This window comes from Monodelphis domestica, chromosome 1 (assembly GCF_027887165.1).
Source record: "Monodelphis domestica isolate mMonDom1 chromosome 1, mMonDom1.pri, whole genome shotgun sequence".
NCBI classification, from domain to species: Eukaryota; Metazoa; Chordata; class Mammalia; order Didelphimorphia; family Didelphidae; genus Monodelphis; species Monodelphis domestica.
The window spans coordinates 234,851,314-234,873,918 of record NC_077227.1 but is presented as its reverse complement, the minus strand read 5'-3'; the positions used below and the strand labels follow the sequence as shown (position 1 = coordinate 234,873,918).

Here is a 22,605-nt window from a genome sequence, read left to right as displayed (position 1 = left end):
TCAACAAATAACTAAACCCTAATTACCTAGCCTTTACCTTATCATATTGATACAAGTCAGAAGGTATGGGTTTTTTAAAAAAAGTATATGCTTCACTCTTCAAATATAAATTGATCAATGAATTAAAGAGTTATTAAATTGTAGCCATCTCTGATAACTGCAAAAGTCATTCAACAATTTCATTTCATGTGATAAAACAAGGCACAATCCTTCCCATCTTTCTGCAAGCAAAAATATTAAACAATTTTTTCTAGAATATTTAAAAAAAAACTGCCAAGAAAGAGAGGACCACACCAAACAAGGGAAAATAATTATATCATGAAGGTCTCAAATTATCCATTCATTTATTATTGACTCAAGAAAGTTTAGGAGGTAGTTAATTAATAAGGAATTTTAGATATGGTTCCACCTTTGCTTCCATTACCATTTTTTAAATGTTCATATACAATGAAAGGATGAAAATATTACAGTAATTCATAAAGCACTACCCTTTGAGGCTCTCTTAGGCATTGCATAAAACTACCTTCAAGAAACAAAAGACTCTGATTAAGATGTTATTTTTTTTACCATGAGATGTGATGCACGTGAGTATGTTAAATAATGGTAAATAAATCTTTAAAGTTCTTTTTACTAGTTATTACAACATAACTAATTTCAAACCAGATAAAAGAACTAATTCCCTCAATATTAGAATGAAATCTTTATGAGATCTGAAGGACAAAAGTACTAAGAAACATAAGCAATATCTGAAATTAAAGGGGAATTTTGAAATGAAATTTAAAAATTAGAATATATTAAATTAAACAATTTTTGCAGTATTGTCAAGTGTGAAAATAGAAATTTCTTCAATGTTTTCCTGTCTCAAAAATCCCAAGGGAATTGTCTCTAAATCTAAACTCAAAATATATGTGAAGGGAGGAATCATTATTTGAGAGTTTCAAGAATTCTAACTTTTAAGCCTGGATGTGAAAGTTATCAAACTGTCCAAACTCGAAGCTATGTGTTCCAATTGCTGCCCAACCATTCCTGGGTAAGTGCTTCAGCTGAGCTTTCCAGAGAACCCTATTATTTAGCATGCCATAAGCAGAGGAGTCCTGTTAAAAAAGAAAAGAAAGAAAGAAAGAAAAAAGTTAATATATATTCATAATTTCTTTTCTCCTCAGTGGCATATAAAACTATTAGTACTGAGAATAGCTAGTTGAACAAAAATATACTTATCACTAAATTTCTAAATAATAAAATTAAAATTGAACAAAGTTTAGGTCAAAGGCAAAAAATAAAAGAAAAAAGGGTTTAAAATAATTTTCTTTATCTCTATGTGTCTGGCAAATAGAAGGTTCTTAATAAATTCTGATTAATTGATGTCTTTTATACATTATATAGTATATAGTATTGGGGTAAAAAAAGTCCTGAATATTACAATAATTTAAAAAATATAAACGACAGTTAAAACTGGAGACAAATTTAGTAACAAATTATAATGCTTTCTAAATACATACTAAGAGAAACACTCAAAATCAAATCATAATTTCATGTTACATGTTAAATTGTTTTTGTATGTCCTTTTGCACTTATAATGAAGATATCAATAGCTTCAAGTCACTGTGCATAATTCCATTTCAATTTAAAGGGCCAACAACACACCTTTTGGCCTTTTATTACTAAAATCTAAGACTAACTACCATTTGACATGGGCAGGTAGGTGGAGCAGTGCGTGCTGGGCCTGAAGTCTAGAAGATTCATTTTCCTTGGTCCAAATCTGGTCTCACATACTCACTAGCTGTGACCTGGGTAAATCATTTAACCGTGTTTACCTCAGTTTATGCAGCTATCCAATGAGCTAGAGAAGGAGATGGCAAATCACTCCAATATCATTGTCAAAAAAACCCTAAAAGCAGTCATAAAAAGTGGGACACAATTGAAAACAACAAATCATTCCCTGTGGTGAAAATCCCTAGAGGAGGGCCATTAATCCAAATATTAAGTTGAGAACAGCAAGGTAAAGAAAGGGATAATCAATTAACTTGATGGAATATAGAAATTCTGTTAGGAGAGATCTTCTGAACTATGAAGATGGGATTTAGCTATCTCCTGATTGTAACAATGAAGATACTTAGCTCTTCCTTTATTATGAAGATTAAATTGCAATCCCCTGATTGTAACAATGAAGGTACTTAGCTCTTCCTTTATTGGGAAGATTGAATTGTAATCCACAATCTATTTTTAGATTTTAATACCCAAAAGGTGGTAACTCAGTATTTGAAGTATATCTACCCATTTTAACTACAAAAAGGTGTTAACTAACTACAAAAGGTGAACTAACCAAAAAAGGTGGTCAGTAACCAAAAAAGGTATAATCTAACCAAAGAAGGTGTGAACTAAAGAGTGGGCAGTCCTGGAGAGGAGCATCTGCTGTGATTGGTAGATGTGAAATTTAGGGGAGGTGACACAAGAGAAAAATATCTTTAAAAAGAGGAACAGAGGTCAGAAGAATCGAGATTCAAGATTCGAGATAGATGAAAGGACTGACTTGGAGTTGAACTGGAGGATCATCAGACACTTGAGAGACTGGAAGACAGACACTTGGACTTGGCTATTGGAACTGGACCACTGGAGGAGCTCATGCAGGAGACCTCAGACTGCTTTCCTTTGAGATGGTCACCATTGGTGAGTGAAAGGCTGACTTAGTAACCCTGCCTTTCTTGAAGGCCTAAACCTCCAAGAAAGATCTATTGTCTTGAGACTTTTTTCCTGATTAATGACTTAGAATTTCTACCTGGCTCAGAGGAAGCTGGAGTTGTCTCTCTCTCTCATTCCTTAATATCTTCCCTCTATTATAAATAAAACTACCATAAATTACATTTTATTTTAGTAATTCACTTAGGGACTTAAAAATTAAATCCCTGGAGACCATCAATTAATATATTCAGAGCCAAACTAATAAAAATTAACAGAACTCATCCCTCTCATAATACCTCTAACAAGCTTTCTTTTTTCCCCTTCCACTAACGAGCTATCATTTGAAGTCAAACTTCCAATGACAGGGAAATCTTTCACTTCCTCAAGGACCAAAATAGCCTATTCCCACTTGTGCTCTGATATGTGATTGTCCCTTACACTCAGTAAAAATGTTCCCACTTTTCTTAACCTGTCCTCTGGAGTCAAGCAAAATAAATATAATTTTTTTTTCAATAAGACTTCTACCACCAAGTATCTAAGGAGATAATCTCTTACCATAAAAAAAAAAAATTATTCATCTCCCCTACATTTTTCCTCTATACTCCAGGATAAAAATCCCCAAGATCAGTCAATTTTCCTGAACATGGTTTCAAGACTACTTTGCTATTTAAGTTACTATCCTCTCAATGTATTCAAGTAGGGCAACATTCCTTCCCAAAAGTGGCACAAAGAATTGAATATAACACACCAAACTCTCTCCGATTAAGGCAGAGAGCACAACAGAATTACAAACTTCCACATTTTAATAAGCATGCATTTATTCTGTTTTTAAATGAAAAAGCACTTATTGAAAACTTACTTTTTGCCAAATAATAAAGTTAAAAAAATGAAAATCATGTGAGTTTCTGTCCTGAAAGGTTTCATATTTGAATAAGGCTAGTATTCTCTTTCCATGAGAGGTATTTATGAGGTTATAATGGTAATATATGTAAAATGCTATAGAATTCATTTTAGCATGAAAGTCTACAATATCTTCTCTTGTATTTCAGAAAATAGTACACATTTGGTCAATATTTTCATGTCCTGAATTATATATTTTTTTTTTTTAAGTTTTTAGATCCAGATTTTCTCTGTTCCTCCCATATCTCTCTTCCACTGAGAAAGAAAATAATAATTATACATGAGAAATCATGCAAAACATTTCAATATCAGCCATGTCACACAAAAATAAAAATAAATAAGCAAGAAAAATAGACTTCAATTTGCCTCAGCATTCATCTGTTCTTTCTATGGAGGTAGTTGAAATTTTTAAATCCTGAGTGCCCTGGAGTTGTCTTGAATTGCTGTATTGAAGAGAGTAGTCAAGCTGTTCAATCATTACAACATTGCTGTTACTGTGCACAATGATCTCCAGGTTCTTCTCTCTTCATTTTGCATCAGTTTATTTAAGTCTTACTACATTTTTCGGAAACCTTCCTTCTCATTTCTTATAGCACAATAGTACTCCATCACAATTATATTCCACAACTTGTTCAGTCACTCTCCAACTGAGGAGTATCCTCATAATTTCCAATTTTTCATCACCACAAAAAGAGCTGCTATAAATATTTTTGTACATATAGGTCCTTTTCCTTTAATCTCTTTAGGGCATAAACAGAGTAGTTGTATTGTTGGATCAAATGCACTGTTTTGTGGAATTTAGATATAGTTCCGGATTGTTCTCCAGAATGTTTGGATCACTTCACTAACTATACTAATGATGAATTAATAGGCTTATTTTCCTTCCTCCTCTTCAGTACTTATTATTTCTGATAGATATGAGGCATTAATTTGAGTTGTTTCAATTTTCTTTTCTATAATCAGGACTGATTTAGATCATATTTTTAATATGACTAGAGATATATTTGATTTCTTCTTTTTAAAATTGCCTATTTCTATGTTATAACCATTTATCAATTCTGGAATCACTTTTTTATATATGAATTTGACTCAGTTTCTTATATAATACAGAAGTGAGGCTTTTATTAGAGAAATCTGCTATAAAATATTTCTGATATTCCTTCATTGTATATGGTATCTTTTAACATAGTAGTTTCCCTGGCAATTATTTTTTTAATTAGCTCTGTTTTTACTGTTGCTTTGTCTGCGATTATGATTGCTACTTCCATCCATTTTATGGGTTAGCTCATTCCATTCAAATTCAGTTATGATTACTATGTATTTCCTTCTATCCCATTTTCTTGTGTTTATTCTTCTCTTTTTATCCTGTCTTCTCTTCAAAAGTCTGCTTTGGTTCCAACTACTATTTCCTAATTAATCTATCCTCCTCTTTATCATCCCTACTTCATATACCCTTCCTTTCCTATTGTCTATTAGATAAGACAGGCTTTTATACACAAATGAGTGTATGTATTTATGTATTTAAGGGTAGCCTAGCCAGAAAAAGCAAGTATATTCATTGGGGGGGGGGGGGTGTGAATGGTACTTAATGAAATAGAAGTCCTGCTTAATCCTAGATCCACTTTGTTACCCACTTTTATTGTCTGTCCAAGACATACATATTGATGAAGGAGCACTATCTATTGGCCATCTAACTTCCAATCCATAATCCAGATAATGGTTCTTCTTCATAATCTGGATTTTCTTTGTGAATGGGTAAAGCAAACTTTTTTGAATATTACCAATCTCCAGGAAGCACTGCAATGCTGTATGGCTTAATACAACCAGCAAGATGCCATCCACAAATAGGAATACCAGAACACTAGCTAGTCTTTCTTCAACTAGGATTCTGATCTCAGTGTCTTCTGAAACAAATGGCAAACAGCTGTCATGAGCACAGATCTCTTTGCCTCATATCTTATCTGAAAGTTTATGATCAGAAGTTCAGTGAGAAGTTTGTTTTTCCAGGAATCTTTTATCATTTTTAAGCTTGGATGGAAGACATTTTGTTAGAAGGATGTCCTGAAAACAGAATTTTGTTCTACTGAATCAAATGTGGTTTTATAATCAACAAACAATAAGAGCAACTGTATATTCTCTGACTCTTCCAGCCAATCACATCATTATAAAGAGGAGGCCTACTTTAGAATGGTGAAAGCTTACTAGTTCGTATATGTAGGTGATTTTTATCTACATAGGATAGGAATTAGGAAGTAGATAGTAGATAGGAAAGTAGGCATCAAGGTGAGTAAACAGTGGTTACTGTACCTTTTCAAGTATTAATAAGAGTAATAAGAGTAATGAGGTTGTTTTCTCCAACATTTTATCTTCCTCTTCTTTGGATTCTTTGTATATTGATCCCTCCACATCTTCACAGCTGTGTACTCCCAGCATGGATATCCTCTAGGTACAACTGATCTAGTAATTCTTCCAGACACATTTCTGGTCTTTGTTCTCTTATCTTCTCTTTAAGGACATCTGGGAATGTGATCTTAGTATAATGTCTCCATTGTCTTTGATGGTGAAAAACTAACTAAAAAAAATCTGCAGATCTTTTTGCATTGTTCTTCTGTTTTCCTGTTTCCATTTATCTTTAAAAGCTCTCAAGATTACTCCCTATTTCCTGCCAACTTTCTTTAAATTGGTTTTACTATACGCTGTTTCTATTTTATGAGGTGAGTGTACTCATAGTCTTCTATCAAAGTCAAGTGTTTGCTGATTAAGACACTGTTTAGGCTCTTTTATCTTATGGCTGATATGGCTAATCACAGACATTAAGTGAGACACAAGTCAAGGAGACAAATGCTCACTAAAGCTGGGTACCAGAATACCAAGCTCAGAGCTTTGAGCTCAGAACACAAATCTTTGCTATCTCTTTTTTAGAAATTAATGATTCTGAACTAACCCTGTGTTTCTGAACTTAAAATGACTGTCCAGTGCTGGTTGTTCACTGCTATAATTAGCATAAGCTGGAAAATTAAACTCCCAGTTACCTTAAATCAACAATTAGTTCCTTAATATCTGAAAAAAAAATTTTCCACTACAAAGTAGAATCAACAGTAAAATTATTCACATATACTCCAGAAGCTATTTTCTGCCATCCTGAGGACTAGGTTTATGAATGTAGAACACCCAACTGGTACCAACCTAAACAAGCAACTTATCCTGTTTCCTTTTCTTTGTGGCAATGTTACTCTCCACTGACAAAATAAGTCATGAATCAAAGTAATACAAGAGGTACTACTGGCAATTAGGTGGCACAGTAGATAAGGCCCTGCAGTCAAGAAGACCTGAGTTCAAATCCAGCTTCAGTTCAAATACTAGTTGTGTGTTTCTGGGAAAGTCATTTAACCTGTTTGCCTCAGTTTCCTCTTCTGTAAAATGGGGATAATAACAGTATCTACCTGCCAGGGCTGTTGTGAGGATCCAATGAGATCATAGTTGTAAAGAGCTTAGCAATACTGCCTAGCACAATGTGGATGCTGTATCAACATTAGCTATTATTATTGTTGTTGTTAGTACTATAAAAGAATACTTTGGCTATGAGCATGTTAAACAGTGATACTTACTCTAATATTCAGAATGAGGGTGTACCAATTTTCCAACTTGGCACCACTACTTCCTGTCTTCATTACCATCTTTGTCTCTGCAAAAGAAACAGAACATATAGACTATATATATATATATATATATATATATATTTTTTTTTTGGACCAAAAAGAAAAAATAGTCAAGGTGGGAGAGTAAGAAGACATTTAATCCTGAAAAGTGGATTGTGTTCTTTCTCATAGGTCCCTCAGATTTGTCCTGGGTCATTGCATTGCTGCTAGTAGAGAAATCTATTACATTCAATTGTACCACAGTGTATCAGTCTCTGTGTACATTGTTCTCCTGGTTCTGCTCTTCTCGCTCTGCATCAATTCCTGGAGGTCGTTCCAGTCCCCATGGAATTCCTCCAGGTCATTATTTCTTTGAGCACAATAGTATTCCATCACCAGCCAATAGCACAATTTGTTCAGCCATTCCCCAATCAAAGGGCATCCCCTCATTTTCCAATTTTTTGCCACCACAAAGAACATAGTTATATTTTTGTACATGTCTTTTTCCTTATGATCTTTGGGGTACAAACGCAGCAGTGGTATGGCAGGATCAAAGGGCAAGTAGTCATTTAGCACCTTTCGGGTATAGTTCCAAATTCCCATCCAGAATGGTTGGATCAATTCACAAATCCACCAGCAATGCATTAATGTCCCAATTTTGCCACAACCCCTCCAGCATTCATTGCTTTCCTTTATTGTCATGTTGGCCAATCTGCTAAGTGTGAGGTGGTGATCCTTTATGAATTATTGTACAGCTTCATTTACAGCTTTATAATTTAATTAATATAAATATTAACAAGTATTTCAAACACCTTCAAGGTGCTGACACTCTAGTGGGGAGAACAATCAAATTTACATTCATTCAAGAAATATGTATTGAGAACCAACTCATTATCAAGCACTACATTAGGTATGCAAGGAGAATCAGAAAATCTCTCAAGTTAAGAGTTTGAGAAGCAATATGGATGGGCATGATGTATATGGAAAGCATTATATGTGGGGTTTAATACTTTTGAAGATATTTATCAACTTCATTAGAACTCTGTTTTCTGCAGTGTAATTGCATATATTAATCAATTATATTTATTTCCTCTTTGCTCACTTTCAATTCAAGTTTGAGAATTTGATTTTCCATTCTTTTTCTTAATCAGGTTAGTAAAATTATTGCTTTTATTAATCTGGTTCTCCCTTGTCAGTCTGTCTTATTTATCAACTCTCTTTTAACAAATATCAAATAAGTAGCAGCAGCAGCAGCAGTAGTAGCAGTAGTAGGGAAGTAGTAGGGAAGAGGAGGAAGAAGACAAGGAAGAGGAAAAGGAGCAGTAGCAGCAGTAGTAGCAGCAGCAGCAGCAGTAAGCAGTATACAGGGTCATAGCTCAGACAACACTGATGCTGTCATTAGGTGTTGCTTTGGCTATCAATAATGAGTCATTTTCAGAGCACAAGAGGTCAGGGAGTACATGGTAGGTGCCCAAGACAGCCACTGCAAAGGTTAGGAGGTGGGAGAATAGGCACTGTAAGGGAGGAGCTGCAAAGTCAGTCTGTGTAGATGGCAGAGGGCTGGAAGAGGAGTGAATGTAGGAAACACAGGAGGCAGCAAACACTCACTAAACACCTGCCATGGGCCAGGCACTATGCTAAGTTCTAGGGATACAAAGACCAGAAAAGTAAAGAGATGTTCTCTGCTCTTGAGGAGCTTTCATTCTAGCAACCAGGCTGTAAAGGCTTTTTTTAAGCCTCATCTCCCATCTCAGAATCAGTACTGTGTATTTGGTTCCAAGTGTAGTGGGGGAAGAAGAGAAATGGTAAGAGAGAGGTTTTCTGGACCCAGCTGCATGCTATGGAACTGATGATGCTGTGTTCTGGAATACAGAGAAGAATTTTTGCATTCAGGGAATCTAGTAGGATGTCATCCTCAAAATGCACCAGTTTGCTCTCCTTAAATTTTGTTTATAGGTCTTTATTAAGGATTTGGGAGAAGATGGATGGGCTTTTCGAAAACCCTTGGGGCAAAAGACACCAGGTCCATTGAGACCCTTTCCAGGTTAATGCAAATATCTTTTGTGAATCCTCATAAATGGGGATTGAAAAGAAAGCAGAACATAAGTCCACCACAGTGAAATATCTAGCCTGACTGGGAACTGAGGAGATGATAGTTGCTGGGCTTGGTACTACAGGATGACTTTTTATAACATAGTCATTTACAGCTCTTAAATCTTGGATGAATCTGTAGGCTGGTCTCCCTTTTTCATCTACTTTTGGCTTTTTAATTGAAAGTATTGGAGTATTAAATTCAGAGTATCCTGGTATTATTATCCCTTGTTGTATTAGGAATTCGATAATTGGTCTTATTCCCTCTACAGCCTTTTTGCTAAGTGGTATGTAATAGAGGAACTAAAACTGGATCTGCTAGAGGAAGAAGACAAGCAGATTTAGCAGATTGAAGGACCAGCTGGAACAGGGGAAGGGCAGGAAGGAGAGAGAGTTCTAAAGGAAGAAGAGAGGAAGTAACTGGATCAGGACAGTTGGACGGAACTTCTCTGTGGGAAGCCCATCAGGAAGGTTGATTCGAGCAGATCTCTGATCCTGTACCATCCTCCTATGACTCCTGACCCAGTACCCCAAGAAGCCTGACCCTGCCAGACTTTGGGAGAAGGGGTTCAGTCATTTTAGGAACTTCCCACTCCCTCTTTCCCAATACCTCATTCCTGAATTCATCTGCCCTACCCTTTATTTTGTTCCCTTAGAATAAACAGCTTTCATAAAAGCAAGTGACTGGCTCCATACTATTTAAGGAGAGACTTGAAGTTGGGGGGGGAGAGGGGAGGGAAGTTACATTCTTCTCCTCAGAGAGGGAGAAGCTGTCTGTGTCAGACTTGTTCAACCAAGTCTCTGAGGGAACAGAAGGTTGTGATCTTGATGGCAGTCTGAGTGGGGTTTGCCAGGGAGAGGAGTGAGGGAAATCAATCCATCCCCTTCCTCTCTCTGCTGGACTCCATACTATCTCTACCTCACTCTGATCCTGCCTCAGTAGGGGGAGACTCCATTTTCTCTCCCTATATTACAGCGGGTATTGTGGTATGCAAGGAGGAGGTTCAGTTTTGGTCCTCACCCTGACTGGTGTTACTGACTTTAATGACTCCATATCTGTAGAAGACACTGCCCAAAGATCTTCTGGTATTGGGTAAACTGATCCTGTGTCCCCCTCTGCCTCTACTGAATCTAAGAACCACACTCAAAATGCTTTCAAAGAATCCTCTTTGGAAATGCATGTCCCACAGATAAGGGACCCAAAGAAACCTTTTTTGGCTGTAGTTTTGCTACTCTCTATATTCTACCTGTAGCTCCTATAACTTCCATTGACCCTATAGCTTTACAGTCCGCAGGGGGTGTTTGCAACACAGACTTGCTTGCACCTGTGTCCACTAACAAATCATATATCTGTTCCCCCACTTTTAATGATTAAGTGTGGCCCCATGCTATTTGGCAGAGAATATGTTTTTATAACAGGGGCCAACATGGTTGGGTCTGGGAAATTGATCTGCAAACCCACCCAAATGTTACCTGTGTAACCAATGTGGGTACTTTATGAGAGAATGCCACTTTAGGAGGCAATTCTCTGGGCAGGCAGAGGGAATAGAGGATTTTATAACAACAATGGCTGGAGGCAAAACTCTTATGGGTACAACAATAGCAATACCAGGCTTAACCCATACCGGAGACAGGAACAATCTAACTGCTGTTCACATAGCTGTTGCCATGAATCCCAGAAAACTCCTGACTTTTAGTTGTTTCTTATGGTCTTCTATGAGGTCATTCTTTTTGTCTGTATGTTTATCTTTATCAGCTTGAAAAATGTGACATGCAGTCCATCTAAGTTCCTCCAGCCCCATATTTTTCCAGTTTGGTCAATTGGTCCTGAAAAAATTCCTGACTGTATGGCAGGAATTTCTAAAAAATTGCCTTCTGATATGGGTAATGTTGTCCTTTGGCAAAGATCCTATTCCTAAAAGATGTTCTGCTTCAATTAACCTATCTAAGAATGTAGCCATTGACTCCCCAGACTCCTGTCTAAGCCTCTCAAACCTAGACCAAGTATCAGGTCTTTTTTAGTTCACTTTCAATGCCTCAATGATTGATACTCCGGTCTGACTGAAAAACCTCTAAGATTCCACCAAATTTAATTCAAAATCAAAATTCCCAGTTGGCCATGGTGTTAAGTAAGGATTCCTATTTGTATCATCAATAAACTGTTGGCTTCCCCTTTTTGTAAGTAATTCTATTAAAAGTTGAAAATCTGAACAATTCAAGTCATAAATCTTTATGGCCCTTTTAAATTCCCTAATTACTTTGTGAGGCCCATCAAAAAACTTTAGTGTTTGTCTCTTTGTGGAGTCTAGGTCCAAGGATGTGAACTGCTTGTGGGACCTGACAAGTACTATGCCCACATTTGGTGTCACATTGGCTACATCCCTCAATGGAAACAGAAAGTCTGTGGCATTGTCCATTGCCTCAGTTTCTAACTCAAGCTTGATGGGTGGTTGGGTTGTTTCATCATCTTCCTGCTTGGAACCATTACATTTCCCTTTGTTGATTCCACATAATAAGTTTCCAATTGATTCAGTTTAACTTACATAGTTAGAACCAGCTGTTTCAGTCTAGTATCACCAAAACTTAAATATCCAGCAGTCTTCAGTCTAGTTATGAATGTTATCACTACCTTTTTGCATTGGTAGGTGCATACTAATAGAAACAATACAATAGGCACATAGCACAATATTCTTCATAGAGATAGATCCAGTATGGGGCTGATGGATTTACATCCCATAATATTATAAAAATAATCTAGTAATATTACCAGCACAAAGTAGGGTATCATTATAAATTGTACATAGAACAGCTCCATTGTACTAATCATTACCAATAGCATTTAGTTCCTATCCTGAGTTGATAGCACTACCTTTGATTCAGGCCAAGTCTGGTTCCCTGCCACTGTAAAGTTTAAAACAGCTTTAAAAAAGAAAAAAAAGCCTCTGTTTGGCTGATTGAGTGACAGGTTAGATGATAGAATGTAGCACAGACTTTCCCTGGCTCTGTGTTCCATTGCCTCCTCTGAGAATTCTAAGAGACCCCCACCAACTGCCTGCTCAGAGAACCTATAACCACACTGGTTTCAAACTGCCCAAATAGGCCCAAAATGGCAATTTGACTCTGCGAAGCCTCAGATCTTTTAGGTTCTTTCCTTACTGGCTCAGCCAACTGAAATATCCTAGGTGGGATGTTGTTGATGATGTTGAGATCCCAAGGTAGATTTGTTTCCTTGGTACTTCTAAGTGAAGGAGACCTGTGAGTCTGCTTCACAATGACCAGTGTGCTATTCATATCTCTCAGACAGGTTTGCAAAAACAGGACAGGGATTTATTTTTAAACTACAGAAAAATGATGGGGAGAATTAAAGCATAGGATTCCCTAGTTCTAAGGGTTCTAGCTAACCTCCCACCTCCTAAAATCTCCTCACGGAGATTTCTTCTTTTTCTTCCATGCTCCCTAGGCCCCAACCTGACTAAATTCCCAGGACTGATTGGCTAACTTGACACTACTTAATCCTTCCAGATTACTTTGTGAGATGAAACAGCCTTCTGAGTAGTTTCAGATTGAACCCTTTATGGCAGAGTTCAACCCTGTCCTTCTCCACACAGATAGTTTGTACAGGCTAGTCAGTCACAGGACTTTCGAGCAGACAAGTACTTTCAGCATGCAGGGACCCTTAAGATTTTAAGCAAGGAAGGGTTTCCACTAGTCAGGAACAACAGAGGTAAAGCTACTCAGCTCCAGGGGACAGGAACCAAATCTTCTCAGCTTCAGAGAGAGAAAAAGTTCCAGCTCCAGACAGCCCAAGGGACAGGAAGTCTAAGAACCCCCAGTAACTGCTGGTGTTCACTTTTTATCCCTTCTTTGTGTAATATAGGAGCAGAATGGGGTCACTCCCACTCCCACTGGGGAACTAAAGAGAGAGGGTATGAAGGAACTAAAGAAATGGAGAGAGGGAGGAGATTGATCCTCCCCTCTCCTCCCCTTGGGGAAGGTAGCACAAATTGTCTTCTAGAGAAACAGAATATGTCTCCTCAGAGATTAGATTGAATATGGATGGAGGTTAAGGACTGAAGGAGAGGGTCCTAGAGAATAGACCTGCTGCCTCCCTTCTTGATCTTGGCTGTTGTAGGAGGGCAGAGTAATCCTCCTGTCTCTGAACTTCCCAATATCCCAACTGCCCTCTTTTCTCTTTAGACCCCAGTCACTCTACCACCTAGTTTGGAGCTGATCCTCCTCTTGAGAAGAAAGAGTAAGATTCCCCCTAAAGCCTCAGTCCCCTTCAATGAGGTTAAAAGCAGACTTGATTTAAAAGGTAACTCTTTATTCTAGGGGGATACACAAGGTAGGGAGAATGGGGTTGTTGGTTGAGGAAGGTGGGAAATGGGAATCCCTATAAACTAACAACTAACCTCCCCCACAAATCAGGCTGTCTGCCTGATCCCCTTTTGGTCAGTTGTAGGGGTTGTCCTTCCACCTAATCTAGTCTAGTTGTAAAGTGAAGTTCAAGGACAATTTTGGGGATCGAGATAATCTTCTTTAGTAGATGGCTTTTCAAAGGCCCAAATCTACTTTTATCATCTTCAGCAGGAACCAGAAGAATTTGGGGTTCAATGGAAAGTGATCAATGCCCAGAAAAGTTCTCTGCTCAGAGGCTTCCTCTCAGACCATCCACTCCAGGAGGGCTCCCAAGAAGTTAAGTAACTGTTTTTGAATCCTCACAGCTCGTCTGTTCCTTTTTTGGAATCTTGGGTCTTCCCTGCCCTTCCCCTGCTTGGGTTGTTCCTTGGTCATTCTGGATCTGATTTTCTCTCTTACATTTGTATTCCAGAACACAGCAACATCAGTTCCATAGCATGCAGCTGGGTCCAGCAAACCTCTCTCTTACCATTTCTCTTCTTCCCCCACTACACAAGGCAGAAGGGTGGTAAGGGCTAAGGCAATGGGGGTTAAGTGACTTGTCCAGGGTCACACAGCCAGGCAGTGTAGACTATTGAATGACTAGCTCATTTAGTACAGATACACAGAAGACATATAGCCATTCAAAAGTTTAACAACATTTATCAAGCTCAGTTAGTTGCTATCCTGAGACACAACCAATCCTACTCCAGGCTATTCACTGATATTCTTCCCCTTTCTTGGAATATTACTCTATGCTCCAATTTTTCCAGCCTAGAAAAGTTCCCATTCCAGTCATACCTCCTCCATGAAGTTTTTTTTAATAACTACTCAATTCCTCAGTGGTTCTTCTATTTGCTGAACATCTAGATTGCTGTCTATTGTATTTCATTGTATTAATTCATTGTATCATTGTATTAATGAAACCCAACCTTTTCACCTTTTAATGTATGTTCCTTTTTTCTGCCTAATCAAATTGTAGAAGAACCATTTCCATACCTTCCCACCACAGTTAGTACACAGTAAGCGCTTAGGAATACAATACAGTCAATAAACAGGGCAGATTAGTGAAGTAGTGCATAGAACCTTGGACCTAGAGTCAGCAAAACCTGAGTTCAAATTTGCCCTCAGACACTTACAAGCTTTACCCTGAGTAAGTCACATGGCCAGGTTTACCTCAGTTTCTTTAGCTGTAAAATGAGCTAGAGAAGGAAATGGTGAACCATCCCATTATCTTTGCCAAGAAAAGTCCAGATGGGGTCAGACAGTCTCAGATATGACTGAAACAACTCAACAGCAACAGGAGTCAATAGCTATTCATCAAGTCACATATAAAACAGTTACTTACCAAGATCACTTGTAACTGCATATGACCCATTTGCAAAAATCCAAAAGAAAACTCCTTGAGCACTTTGAATGAATGACCCAGGCTTATTTACTCTTCCAGCAATGAATATGCCACCCGTCATTGTTGCCTCCATGTAGACATCACAAGTTATTTTTATATCCCTCCTAAAGAACAAAACTGTTCATTAGTTCCAACCAAAGTTATATTTTTCTAAATATGAATTTAATGTATTAATTAAGCACTTGCTTCTGTACCTTCTGTTTAATAGAACTGGCATTTTCTAGGAGTTAGTGCCATCTACTAGTTAATTATACTACTAATAGTAATAGTTAACACTATTAATAATATAGCACTTCAAGAATAACAAAATGTTTTATAGGCATATATATATATATATATATATATATATGATTATCTTATCTCACCCTGACAGTAACCTTGAGATTTATTCTTTGATTGCTTTGATTTTACAGGAGAGGGAAACTGAGGCAGACAAAGGCTAAGTGATTTGTCCAAGGTCACAGAGCCTTGTGACAAGGTTTAAATGTCTAAAGCAGGATTTGGCCTAAAGTCTTCCTGAGAGGTGGAGTCAAGATGGTGGCTTAGAGGCAACAAAAATTCAGACCTCTGAAAACCCTTACTTACTGATTAAAAACCAAATGCTTCTAGGGGACTGAAAACCAAACCTAACAACAGGACAGAACCAAGGAACCCCTCCTGCTGGACTCAACTTAAAAAGTATGCCCCCCAAAAGCCTGAATTCGAGAACACTCGGGTTTAAGGGGAAGGAAGAAGGAAGTTCCCAAGACCCTTCCCCCAACTAAAGTACTGAGCCTCCAGCAGTGGCTGGACTCTCTGGGCAGGCAAGGCCTACTCTGGAGGGAGTACCTAGCTGGCAAAGCTGTGCCAGGCTCAGGTCTGTGAACACAGGCAGTGGGGAAGCAGTTGGAGAAGAAGTGCAGAGCAGGCAGCCTAGTCACAGCCAAGACACTCTATATTGCCCCACCCCCCTCCTGAGTTTTTGGCCTAAAGGCACATCCAGCTCTACAAGTTCAAACCAGCTGGAAGTAATCTCATCAAAGCCTTCAGCGGACAGGGAAGATCAAGTTCCAACACTCCTCCCCCACAGACTGCTCTGAGAGCCTTGCTAAGCTCCAAGGTTGAAGGTTGACAAAAAAAGCCCAAACCCACAGATCCAACACATAATGAGAGGAGCAAGAGTGCAGACAACTACAGAGGGGAAAGAAGAGGAAAATATGAGCAACCAACAGAAAAAGAAAAAAAAGAAAAAAAGAAATTACAATTGACAGCTTCTATCCAGGCAATGAAAAAAGAGCAAATGGATCAGAAGAGGATCAAAGAACATCAAACAAAAACACAGAAACTCCAGCAAATTGGACACAGGCTTTGGAAAAACTCAAAATACAATTCAAAACACAATTAACAGAGGCTGAAGACAACTGGGAAAAGAACTTAAAAAGCAAGATAAATAATCTGAAAACAGAAAACCAAAATTAATCAGTTTGAAAATGAGGCAAAGGAGATAAAAGATGAGGCAAAGGAGATGAAAGGTGAGGCAAAGAAGATGAAAGATGAGGCAAAAAAGATGAAATATGACCTCCAAAGAAAATCAGACTAGAAGGAGGATGACCAAAAAGCCAGAGAAGAAATTCAGTCTTTGAAAACCAGAATACAACAATTAGAAGCAAGTGACTTCACAAGGCAACAGGAAACTAAAAAACAAAATCAAAAGAAAGAAAAAATTGAGGAAATTATGAAACACCTCATTCACAAAACAGAAGATTTAGAAAATTGTTCCAAGAGACAACTTAAGAATCATTGGTCTACCAGAAGACCATGACAAAAGAAAAAGCCTGGACATCATTCTACAGGAAATTATCCAAGAAAACTGCCCTGACATTCTAGAACAAGAGGGAAAAGTAGAGATTGAAAAAATCCACAGATCACCTCCTGTACTTAATCCCCAACTGACAACACCCAAGAATGTTATAGCCAAATTCAAGAACTATCAACCAAGGAAAAAATATTACAAACTGATAAGAAGAAGTCATTCATTAAAATTGGCAATGAGGAGACCAAGCTGTCACTCTTTGTGGATGATATGATGATTTACTTAAAGAATCCTAGGGAATCAACCAAAAAGCTAATCGAAATAATCAACAACCTTAGCAAAGTTGCAGGATACAAAATAAACCCACATAAGTCATCAGCATTTCTATATATCTCCAACCCAGTTCAGCAGCAAGAAGTAGACAGAAAAATTCCATTTGAAGTCAACCGAGACAATATAAAATACTTGGGAATCTATCTGCCGTGACAAACACAGGAACTATATGAACACAACTACAAAACACACTCCACACAATTAAAATTAGATCTAAACAATTGGAAAAACATTGATTGCTCATGGGTGAGACGAGCTAACATAATAAAAATGACCACCCTACCCAAACTTATCTATCTATTTAGTGCCATACCCATTGAACTACGAAAAAACTATTTTACTGAATTAGAGAAAACCATAACAAAGTTCATTTGGAATAATAAAGGATCAAGGATATCCAGGGAAATAATGAAAAAAAATACAAAGGAAGGTGGCCTTGCAGTCCCAGATCTCAAACTATATTACAAAGCAGCGGTCATCAAAACAATTTGGTACTGGCTAAGAGACAGAAAGGAGGATTAGTGGAATAGACTTGGGGTAAATGACCTCAGTAAGACAGTCTTTGACAAACCCAAAGACCCCAGCTTCTGGGGAAAAAAATAAAGTATTTGATAAAAACTGCTGGGAAAATTGGAAGACAGTGTGGGAGAGATTAGGTTTGGGTCAACACCTCACACCCTACACCAAGATAAACTCAGAATGGACGAATGACTTGAATATAAAGAAGGAAACTATAAGTAAATTAGATGAACACAGAATAGTATACATGTCAGAACTTTGGGAAGGGAAAAATTTTAAAACCAAGCAAGACTTAGAAAGAGTCACAAAATGCAAAATAAATAATTTTGACTACATCAAATTAAAAAGTTTTTGTACAAACAAAACCAATGTAACTAAAATTAGAAGGAAAGCAACAAATTGGGAAACAATCTTCATAACAAAAACCTCTGACAAAGGTCTAATTACTCAAATCTATAAAGAGCTAAACCAGCTGTACAAAAAATCAAGCCATTCTCCAATTGAAAAATGGGCAAGGGACATGAATAGGCAATTTTCAGTTAAAGAAATCAAGACTATTAATAAGCACATGAAAAAGTGTTCTAGATCTCTTATAATCAGAGAGATGAAAATCAAAACAATTTTGATGTATCACCTCACACCTAGCAGATTGTTCAACATGACAGCAAAGGAAAGTAATGAATGCTGGAGGGGATATGGCAAAGTAGGGACATTAATGCATTGCTGGTGGAGTTGTGAATTGATCCAACCATTCTGGAGGGCAATTTGGAACTATGCCCAAAGGGCGATAAAAGACTGTCTGCCCTTTGATCCAGCCATAGCACTACTGGGTTTGTACCCCAAAGAGATAATAAGGAAAAAGACTTGTGCAAGAATATTCATAGCTGCGCTCTTTGTGGTAGCCAAAAATTGGAATTGAGGGAATGCCCTTCAATTGGAGAATGGTTGAACAAATTGTGGTATATGTTGGTGATGGAATACTATTGTGCTAAAAGGAATAATAAAGAGATGGGATTCCATGGAGACTGGAACAACCTCCAGGAAGTGATGCAGAGTAAGAGGAGCAGAACCAGGAGAACATTGTACACAGAGACTGACACATTGTGGTACAAGAGAACGTAATGGACTTCTCCAGTAATGGCTTTACAATGTCCCTGAACAACCTGCAGTGATCTACAAGAAAAAAAAAAAAACTACCCTCAAGCAGAGGACAAACTGAGAGAGTAAACAAACTGAGGGAGTAAAAATACCGAGGAAAAGCAACTGCTTGACTACAGAGGTTGAGGGGACATGATCGAGGTGAGATGCTAAATGAGCACCCTAATGCAAATACCAACAACAAGGAAATGGGCTCAGAGCAAGGACACATGTGATACCCAGATGAATCGCAGGTCGGCTAGGGAAGGGGTGGGGGGTTTGGGGGGGAGGAAAAGAAAATGATCTGTTTCCAATGAACAATGTATGAAAATGACCAAATAAAATAATGTTTAAAAAAAAAAGAAGAAGTCATTCAGATACCATGGAATTACAGTGAGGATAACACAGGATCTGGCTGCATCTACACTGAAGGACCGAAAGGCATGGAATATGATATTCTAGAAAGCAAAGAAACTAGTTCTACAACCAAGAATCAACTACCCAGCAAAACTGACTATATTCTTACAGGGGAAAGTATGGTCATTTAATAAGATAGAAGAATTCCAAGCATTTGTAAAGAAAAGACCAGACCTGAATAGAAAATTTGATGCCCAAACACAGAACCCAGGAGAATCATCAAAAGGTAATTAAGAAAGGGGGGAAAAACAAAAACAAAAAAACAAAAACAACTTATTTATAAGGGGCCAAATAAGTTAAAATGATATGTATCCCTATAAGAAAAGAGGATATTGGTAACTCTTAAAAATTGTTATTATCACCTGGGTAGCTAGAAGAATTATACTTAGAGGGAAGAGTGACAAACTGTATAGGATGAAATGCCAAGACATAAATATGTATATAGATATATGTATGCATAAATATATGTATGTATATATAAAATATATGCAACTAGAGTTTTAAAAAGAGGTTAATACTAAGAGAAATGGGAAAAGAAACAAAATGGGGTAAATTTATATGTCACAAAGAAGTACATGGTGTGTGTGTGGGGGGGTGAGAACATCAATACACTGGAAGGGTAAAGAGGTTGGAGATAGGAAATACGCAATTCTTGCGTGCATTGAAATTGACTCAAAGAGGGAAGAACAATCTGATTTATTGGGGCAGAGAATTGATTTGTGCCCTATAAGGAAGTAGAAGGGTAACAAATGGACTGGTGGGGAGGGAAGCAATACAAGGGAGGGAGAGGATGGGGGGGGTAGTTTAAAAAGACTGTAAAGAAAATCAGAGGGGAATATGAAGGGAGGGGGTAGAAATGGAAGCAAAATAAGGGTGGGAATTAGGAGAACTGATTAAAAACAAAAATCTGGTGTAAAAGGAAATAGTGAAAGAAGAAAGGGCAAGAGTGGGAGTGGAAATCAAAATGCTGGGAAATACACAGCTGGTAATCAAAACTCTGAATGGGAATGGAATGAACTCACCCATAAAACACAAGCGAATAACACAGTGGATTAAAACCAAAACCCTACCATATGCTGTCTACAAGAAACACACTTGAGGAAGGTAGATATGCATGGGGTGAAAGTAAGAAGATGGAACCAAATCTATTGGGCATCAACTGATAAAAAGAAGGCAGGAGTCACAATCATAATATCTGACAAAACCAAAGTAAAAATAGATCTAATCAAAAGAGATAGGGAAGGTAATTACATCCTGATAAAAGGCAGTATAGACAATGAGGAAATATCACTACTCAACATGTATGCACCAAATGGAATAGCATCCAAATTTCTAAAGGAGAAACTAGTGGAGCTCAAGGATGAAATACATAGAAAAACTATACCAGTGGGAAACCTGAACCTTCCCCTATCAGAACTAAATAAGCCAAACCAAAAAAAAAAAAAAGAAAGAGGTAAAAGAAGTGAATGAAATCTTAGAAAAATTAGAGTTAATAGATAAATGGAGAAAAATAAATAGGGGCAAAAAGGAATACACCTCTTCAATAGCACATGGTACATTCACAAAGATTGACCATGTAATGGGGCATAAAAAGATTGCAAACAAGTACAAAAGAGAAGAAATACTAAATGCAGCCTTCTCAGATCACAATGCAATGAAAATAATAATTAGTAAGAGTTCATGGAGAGGCAAATCAAAAATTAATTGGAAATTTAAAAATACAATTCTCCAAAATCAGTTAAAGAACAAATCATAGAAACAATAATTTCATTGAAGAAAATGACAATGATGAGACATCCTTTCAAAATGTATGGGATGCAGCCAAAGCAATACTGGGGAGAAGGGGAATTTATATCATTGAGTTTATATATTAATGAATTAGGGAGGGAAGAGGTCAATGAATTGGGCATGCAAATTAAAAAACTAGAAAGTGAGCAAATTAAAAATCCTCAGATGAAGACTAAATTAGAGATCCTAAAAATCAAAGGAGAAATTAATAAAAATGAAAGTCAAAGAACTATTGATTTAATAAATAAGACTAGAAGCTGGTACTTTGAGAAAACAAATAAAATAGACAAAGTACTGGTTAATCTAATTTAAAAAAGGAAAGAAGAAAACCAAATTGACAGTATCCAAGATGAAAAGGGAGGCTTCACTTCTAATGAACAGGAAATTAAGGAAATCATTAAAAATTATTATGCCCAATTATATGGCAATAAATATGGCAATCTAGGTGATATGTATGAATATTTACAAAAATATAAATTGCCTAGATTAACAGAAGAAACAGAATATTTAAACAACCCCATATCAATAAAAGAAATTGAACAAGCCATCAAAAAACTCCCTAAGAAAAAATCACCAGGACCAGATGGATTCACAAATGAATTCTATCAAACATTCAAAGAACAACTAATCCCAATATTTTACAAACTATTTGACAGAATAAGCAAAGAAAGAGTTCTACCAAGTTCCTTTTATGAAACAAATATGGTACTGATTCCAAAGCCAGGCAAGTCAAAAACAGAAAAATAAAACTACAGACCAATCTCCTTAATGAACATAGTTGCAAAAATCTTAAATAGGATACTAGCAAAAAGACTCCAGAAGTGATCATGAGGGTTATTCATTATGACCAGGTGGGATTTATACCAGGAATGCAAGGATGGTTAGATATTAGGAAAACCATTCACATAATTGACCATATCAAGAAGCAAACCAACAAAAATCACATGACTATCTCAACACATGCAGAAAAAGTCTTTGACAAAATACAACACTCTTTCCTATTGAAAACACTACAAAGTAAAGAAATAGAAGGGCCTTTCCTAAAAATAATAAACAGAATATATCTAAAGCCATCAGCAAACATCATCTGCAATGGGGATAAACTAGAATCCTTCCCAATAAGATCAGGAATGAAACAAGGATGCCCATTATCACCTCTACTGTTTAACATTGTAATAGAAACAGTAGCAGTAGCAATTAGAGAAGAAAAAGAAAAATTAGAGAAGAAAAAGAAATTGAAAGTATTGAAATAGGCAATGAGGAGACCAACTTATCACTCTTTGCAGATGATATGATGGTCTATTTAAAGAATCCTAGAGAATCAATTAAAAAGCTAGTCGAAATAATCAACAACTTTAGGAAAGATGCAGGATACAAAAAAAAAAAACCCACATAAGTCATCAGCATTTCTATATATTTCCAAGACATCTCAGCAGCAAGAATTAGAAAGAGAAATTCCATTTAAAATCACCCTAGACAATATTAAATATTTGGGAATCTATCTG

General features: G+C 37.0%; 1 protein-coding gene across 1 annotated transcript in view; it reads right to left on the bottom strand.

Annotated features, from left to right (window-relative positions):
• Nucleotides 1-327: 327 nt before the first annotated feature.
• LOC100019541 (galactocerebrosidase-like) overlaps nt 328-22,605 on the bottom strand; it is a 101,069-nt gene continuing 78,791 nt past the window's right edge. Inside the window, exons 15-17 of the mRNA XM_007472678.3 lie at nt 15,055-15,218; nt 7,188-7,264; nt 328-1,094 (exon numbers count right to left, since the gene is read on the bottom strand). Coding sequence (XP_007472740.1) covers nt 954-1,094; nt 7,188-7,264; nt 15,055-15,218 — 382 coding nt within the window. The 3' untranslated portion in view covers nt 328-953. The remainder of the gene's footprint in view (nt 1,095-7,187; nt 7,265-15,054; nt 15,219-22,605) is intronic.